This window comes from Ctenocephalides felis, unplaced genomic scaffold, assembly GCF_003426905.1.
Source record: "Ctenocephalides felis isolate EL2017-DRISC unplaced genomic scaffold, ASM342690v1 CF-g0.4_SCAFFOLD_00845, whole genome shotgun sequence".
Taxonomy (NCBI): Eukaryota; Metazoa; Arthropoda; class Insecta; order Siphonaptera; family Pulicidae; genus Ctenocephalides; species Ctenocephalides felis.
The window spans coordinates 7,876,386-7,883,653 of NW_020536999.1; the positions used below are offsets into that span (position 1 = coordinate 7,876,386).

General features: G+C 27.9%; 2 protein-coding genes across 2 annotated transcripts; both read right to left on the minus strand.

Moving 5' to 3' along the window:
* Nucleotides 1-2,287: 2,287 nt before the first annotated feature.
* Nucleotides 2,288-4,404, minus strand: LOC113363565 (mediator of RNA polymerase II transcription subunit 4-like). The gene is made up of 4 exons (XM_026606055.1): nt 4,349-4,404; nt 4,002-4,283; nt 3,245-3,396; nt 2,288-2,603 (listed from the first exon to the last, which is right to left on the minus strand). The coding sequence occupies exons 2-4, from the start codon at nt 4,248-4,250 to the stop codon at nt 2,288-2,290; spliced, it is 717 nt and encodes a 238-aa protein (XP_026461840.1). The 5' UTR covers nt 4,251-4,283; nt 4,349-4,404.
* A 1,444-nt stretch (nt 4,405-5,848) lies between these two features.
* LOC113372226 (zinc finger protein 583-like) lies at nt 5,849-7,051 on the minus strand. The gene is made up of 2 exons (XM_026612552.1): nt 7,016-7,051; nt 5,849-6,914 (listed from the first exon to the last, which is right to left on the minus strand). Exon 2 carries the CDS (start codon nt 6,869-6,871, stop codon nt 5,849-5,851), a length of 1,023 nt encoding a protein of 340 aa, XP_026468337.1. The 5' UTR covers nt 6,872-6,914; nt 7,016-7,051.
* Nucleotides 7,052-7,268: the final 217 nt, after the last annotated feature.

Below are 7,268 nucleotides of genomic sequence, written 5' to 3' on the forward strand. Positions count from 1 at the left end.
GGACGAAAAATTTTTCACTTTTATGCGATTTAAAAAAAGAAACGGCTCGGCCGATCGTCGCACAAGACTCAGAAACGCTAGTCCTCATCGAGATACATCGAATGGCTTTTAAATTTTTGAAATCGGTTCAGCCGCTTTTGAGAAAACGTCGATTTACGGCAAAAAATCTGTTCACATACACACACATACTTTACTCCAAATGTCGGTCACATTCGGTTCAGAATGGCTTGAAACGTCAAGAAAAACATAAACTTCTCCTTCGGGAAGTTGATAAATACAAAAATCCTGAAGTTCGTGCGACTTTCCTTAAGGCATAATGATACTTAGTTGTAAGTCATTAATATTTTAAAAATTCAAAATAACACTTGTAAAAAACAAATATTACAATAGGCAATTAAGAATCTTAATAAATTAACTCTCATAACTCATATTTTGAGTAATAGTCGACAAGTCGACAAAAATATATTATGAAATAAAGATTAAACTTTGGAAATAGAATAACAAAAAAACAAAAAGACTGAAACAAATTAAATTGAAAATTTATATAATGTATTTTTAATAAATTATTGGGAGTAAATTATAAAAGTTTTTCAAATAAAGAATAAAAAAAATATTATTAAAAACTTAAAAACTTAAAAACAATCTATAAATAATATGAATCATAAAAAATAATAACTATGATCTTTTTAAAAAAAATATAACAAACTAAGAAAGTAGGAAATAAAAAAAAATATGTTTGTTGCCGAATTTATTATTATTATAATTATTATTCCATCATTTAATTAGATTTAATTTAATTCATTTTTTATTATAATTATCAATCAATAGAATTGATATGCAATAATTTTGTAATCATTTTTTATCAAATTCGTTTGTAATATTTAATTAAGAATGCAGAAATTAATAGACTTAAAGAAAAATAAAGAATGTTTTCTGTTTGATAGGGAAAACTAAATTAGATAATTAGATGTATCTTTTAAATGAGCAAATATTTGAAGAAAAAATTAAAATGAGTCCAAAAATATTTCGCGATATTATTATCAATAATAATATTTATCACACACAAAACACACCATAAATATCATTTATAAATCTTAATTAATTATGTACATTCATGCATACACAATCATACATAAGTACAATATTATCCTTGCGGACGTGTTTTCTACAAATCCAAAATGGACTGCAATGCAGATATGCTGTCAAATCGAGAAATTTAAATGGAAACTCAATCAAATAAATTATTACTAAAAACAAAAACTGTATACATCAGAAACAAAAAAAACTAATCCAAACCCGAGTTTTATCCTTATTTATACTCGTTCCATTAATAAATATCAATCAAACCGGGGTGTGGCAAATATAAACAATGCCAAACCCTACTTAACATTTCATGTACATTTTGCGTGTAGAATGTTAAATTCCTACCTTTAATAATTTAGAAAATCCTTTTAACACTTTAATGCACGTTATTTTGATAAAATTCAACACAAATCTTTTGATATTTAATTTAAAACACTCGTCATTTATAAATAGATCTGCACTAATGGAACTCCTTGATACTTTGACATACTTCACATCGGAGCAATGGCTGCCGAAGTCGGTAAAGTAGGGCGCAAAGCGCGCAATAATTTGAATTCGAAAAATGAAAATTTTAAAAACCATTTTTAATTTTTAAAATATTTTATGATTATAACTATGCACAGTGTTTTTATTTAATGTAATAATTGCAATTACTGAAACAGGCAAATTCAAATTTAGCAATCTACAATGAAACAACATGTAACTTTTTAATTATAAAATTTTATAATTTCCAAAATATTGTGAAGAATGTGTTGTGATATTAAAGTGAAATAATTATTAAAGTTGTCTAAAATGTTTTAAATTATCTGAAAATGTTTTAAATTATCCAAAATGTAGTAAATTATCTGAAAATATTGTAGATTATATATAAATGTTGTAAATTGTCTGAAAATGATGCATACTCAAAACAATGTTTTAAATATCTGAAAATATTTGAAATTGTCTGAAAATGCTGTGAATTGAGTATTCTTTCATTCAATTAATCGTAAGCATGATTTTTTATCTTAACAAGTTCATTAAAAATCAATTTCAATGCTCTCTACTTTCAGTTCCATATTAGAAAGTATTATCCTTCCTCCTTCCACACAAACCTCATATAAAAATATCTCTTAAAGAAAATATCCTTAAATACACCCTAACTCTAAATCTTCATTGTGAATCACTCGAACTACTACTACTCGAATCCGTGGACATAACTTCAATATCATCTTGCGTTAGTCTCCTTATGAGAAGCTCTAGTATCAAGCGTGACCATGCCCCCGCTGGAACCCATCGTCATATGCAATTCCCCAGATGGATGCCATGCAAATTGACTTTGTGATGATGCAGGAATGTCGGCTGCATGGCCTCCTCGGTGGACATCATTGACAATATTCTGGTGAGGGATACCGTGACCATTTAATGGAAGATCGGGTCTGCTAAGGAATCCTGATCTCATTTCTAAATCGGTTGGGTACGGTCTTCTCATGTCGCCTTGGTGCCAGGTTAGGGGAGCGCAAACTGCATTGGAAGAACTTATCCTGGGTAAAGGTAATATTATAAAATTGATAAGCAGTAATAGGTTAGTATGCAACTCAAATAGGGTAGAATAGGGCTTGAAGATTCGAGAGTGAATACAAAGTTTGTGTATAGTAAGATCTTTGTAAAAAGACCTGTCCATAAAATATGATTTCAAGCAGAATTATATTTATCTTATTTGTGATAAGTGTATTTCAACAAACAATGACTAATTATGATAAGTTCAACAGAAATACATACAAAAGCAAGATTTATGATGATGAAATTAAAAGAGTTGATTAAATTTTGTTCTTTATGTTTAATATATATTTAGATTATAAATAAAATAGATTGAATAGTGTTTTCACTTTTGAACTTTAGGATAAGATGAATCTAATTCTAAAATTTCATGCAAATTGGAGCACAGTAAAAAAATTCAGACCCAAAACGCTCTATTGACTGGAGTAACAGATAGAAATTTTAGAAAAATAGCAAAATATACAGTTCTACAATTATAAAATAGCTGGAAATTTTACTGAACATAGTTCGAAAATTAATTGTAATATGTTTTTTTTTCAATTTTCACAATATTAAAGTTAAATTAAATGTTTGTGCCCTGTCCTACTCTATGCAAAAATAAACCTTTCTTATTAAATTTATTAACCTGTGAGCGTATTTTATAAGTTCTTCAGTAGAAACTGGTTTCTTGTTAGCTTTGTTAATACTTTGCAGTTTTTGTCTTGCTTGATATAATGCTGTTGACAAAATTTGTTCGGCTTCCTTCAGTTGTCTTTGGAATTGCAATATATGTTGGTCCTAGTTGAAAAAGATGCACAATATTAATTAAAATGTGTGAAAGTTAAAAACTGCTATATTGACAGTACAATACAAATATCTATCAAAGTAAAGATACAGACAATACAGGTAATAACAATACTTATATAAAATTTATAATCACTCTAATATGATTCAAAAATTGAGCAAAATTCTAAAAAAGAAAATAAAATACAATCGATTAAAAGCAAACTTTATATAATTTGAAATTAGTGAAATTATTTAGCATTTTATGTTCGAGCGCATAAGTTATTGCAGAAAAAAGGCTTATGCTTACTTGAACAGATATTCATATTTCTCAAATAACGATTCTTCAAATAAAGTAAGCACAAAATTTAAAACTGTACAAGTTCTTAGCGTTAATAAAGAAATATATAAAAATCTTTTCACTAAAAGCAAGGAATCGCAAATAACAGAAGTACAAGAAAATAATAATAAACATTATTATCTCCATTATGATTGTCTTTAAATTATAAAACCTAACCTCAATTTTTGTACTAATTCTTTCATAAATTATAACATAGATTTTTGAAAATCAACACCCGTGTTATACAAAGGTAAACTGTATTTATATCATTTATATTTACTTGTCTTTCAACTTCCGATTTAACTGCATTAATTTTAACTTCAATAGCAGCTTGTTCGGATGCAAGTTTCATAGCATTTTTTAAATCCTTGTCTTTTGAAACCAGAAGTTCTGTCAAAAGCTGGTGATCAGCACTGGATAACTTTTGTTGTTTCGGTGCAATCAGGTTTTCTATCAATTCTTTTGATATTAATTCAATATCGTCCACTATGTGCAATATTTTTTCTTTGGTACTCATATGAGAAGACATTGTGAAGAATTTGTTTTATTTTGTGGTTATATCCTGGTAATAATAAAAAAGAATATTAAATAATGACAGAAACATTGTGTACATTAATATTTATTTACCACTTTTTGTTTATGTTGCAAAGTACTTGAAAGTTAAAATCAAACTTGAAAGATGCCGAACGAAATGTTTTTGACAGTACAAAATAATGGTGACAACTAGTGCTGGCAACATCGAGATAAAGTGGCGGGAATTTCAATTGCAAGTGCGTAAAAATGATCGATGTAAAGTATTCATATATTAGGTAAACGTTATTTTCGAAATTTAAATGGATAAAAACTAGTGGTATGGCATCGTGCCTTGAGACTAATTGCTGGAACTTCCCGTACTGTAATGAAATATACGAAGAATTCTAAATGTTTTCAAAAAGTTACAGTATTAATGATTCAAAAAACATTCGATTCATATTGATAGGGATTAGGGAAATATGCTAATTAGTTTTTGGCAAAGGCAGGTTCAGCCATTATGGAGATAGAGCAAAGAGTGCAGAAAGGTAAAAGTAAAACCAAAACAAAGATCCTTTGAACTATAAAGAAAACATTTTAGTCTCTAAAAACTTGAAAGTTGTATTTTTATCTTCAACTAGATGACCCGACAGACGTTGTCCTGTATCCATGCCTACAATTTTTTAATATAATACTAATATTTACCGTTTACCTAAAAATAATAATTATTGACTGTTTAATACTTAATTTAATATTTTAAGTGAATTAATTTGTCATATCCTTGTTCATATGTATATCATTCAATCTGCCATACATATACTGTATCTTATATTATTTTAATTTCTGGCACATCTCAGTTGCTTTTTGGTAATAATAATGTAGACATTTCATTTTTCTTATTCATAATCATAAATTATTATACATATTCTAATAATATTTAGATTCATAAGTAAATTGGAATTTTTGGCAGATGATAGTTTTCATTTGTTGTCAATGCAAACAACTACATGTCGTTTTTTTCAATGTTTTCCATTTATTTTATATTACAGATTTCTACAATATTGCACATACATCTCAGTACTTTATAATCACATACATTCTAGAAAATTTCCTTAACAAATTTCAGAAAAATTTATCAAAATCCGAATAATCGTTTAGGAGGAAAAAACAGTGGGTGCTTATGATTTAATATGAACTTTATATAATAGCAATTAAACTCAAATTGATTCTACGTTTTAGTTAGTAAACGTTTGTATGTGAAAAAGAAAAAGTTTGTTTTTAGGGTTTTCCCGGCAATTATTCGATTTTTTCTTGCCGTAAGAACCATCTCTGGACTTCTACGAACATTTTAAAAAAAGAATTGGCCAAATTGGTCCAGGCGTTGTTGAGTTATGCGCTTACCAACACATTTTGCGATTCATTAAAAGATATTAAATAACCACAATGTTATATTTAAACATTTATATTTACATTATTAAACAATTACATACAATTCATTGATTATGAGTAACAAACAGAGTTATAAATGAAATATATAATACACAAATTGCATTTAATATCCTGTATCAATATAAATTGAGTGATTGATAAGTATTATAAGGTTAGACAGTTTCACGACTAATTCAAAAGTTTTGTTGACTGTTTCCTTATAGGACGTTCTATAGCATGTACTCTTTTATGTTTTGTTAATGAATGTTTTCTTGCAAATGCCTTATTGCATATTTCACATTCATAAGGTCGTACTCCAGTATGCACTGGTAAATGGGATCTCAAACCATTTATATGTATAAATGTTTTATTGCATATTTTGCACTCATGAGGTCGTTCTCCAGTATGGATCATTTTGTGTTGGTTTAAGATTTGTTTTGTTGTGAAATTATCATTGCATATTTCACAATTATAGGCGCGTTCTCCAGTATGCACTGAGAAATGCCTTTTTAAATTAGATGGTCTTGAAAATCTTTTATTGCATATTATGCACTCAAAACGGCGTTCCCCAGAGTGAACCACATCATGTAAGTTTAAGTATCGCCTTGTTTTGAACTTTTTATTGCATATTTCACAAATATAAGGACGTTTTTCGGTATGCAGTGATAAATGCTTTCTTAAATTACTTTCCAGTGCAAATATTTTATTGCATATATGGCACTCATGACGCTGTCCTCCTGTATGAATTATTTTATGTTTGTCTAAGTTTTGCTTTGCTTTGAATGTTTTATTGCATATTTTGCACTCATAAGGCCGTTCTCCAGTATGGCTCATCTTATGATGGTCTAAATTTTGCTTTGTTTTGAATGTTTTAGTGCATGTTTCACATTCATAAGATTTCAACTTTTTAGTTGTTCTATGTTTTCCTGAAACTTTTTCAAATGATTTGTTCGTGCTATCCACTAAATTACTTAAATTACTGATCTCTTCGTTACATATGGGCGTTACCGAAGCATCATGCTCATCAATCGATTCTTGTTTTATTTCCTCATCGATAGTTACCTCAGATTTTAAAAATTGCTGCAGACATATATCATTATCCATACAAATATCTGATGTATCTTCATAATCATCATATTCCTGTTTAACTTGAGGATAATCATCGATTGGTTCAATTTTAATTGTTTTATTCGAATTTGTTTCTTCAGACATGTTTGAAGTTTGAAGGTTATAATAAGCAAAGTGGTGATGAGTTCTTAAAAGTTAAGATTTTATATTTAAAATATATATGTTATAAACGTATAATAAATATACTAATTCGTTTATTGTTTAATATGATATATTTCTAACACTGACCTTTTTACTATGAATTTATCTTCGAATTTGACGTATAATTCCATAAACCACTTTGACATTTTTCCTCCATTTTCCTTTTATAAACAACAGATCAAGTTGAAGTTAAAAACAATTCAGCTGCGAGTTTTTCGGCGGCAAAATATAAAATCAGAAATTATGTAGTTTTAAGAAAAAGAAATAGATTTAGGTTTAATATTATTTTATAAAGCTCTCGTTCAAATTTTAGTTAGTTTCATATCATATAACATCAGAA

What these genes read in the sequence shown, in the direction of transcription:
- LOC113363565 (XM_026606055.1), bottom strand. Translation starts at nt 4,250, where the DNA reads ATGTCTTCTCATATGAGTACCAAAGAAAAAATATTGCACATAGTGGAC. An exon ending in AATCGGAAGTTGAAAGACAA is followed by an intron (nt 3,397 to 4,001) that starts GTAAATATAAAT and finishes TTTTTCAACTAG; the next exon opens with GACCAACATATATTGCAATT. An exon ending in CTTATAAAATACGCTCACAG is followed by an intron (nt 2,604 to 3,244) that starts GTTAATAAATTT and finishes ACCTTTACCCAG; the next exon opens with GATAAGTTCTTCCAATGCAG.
- LOC113372226 (XM_026612552.1), bottom strand. Translation starts at nt 6,871, where the DNA reads ATGTCTGAAGAAACAAATTCGAATAAAACAATTAAAATTGAACCAATC.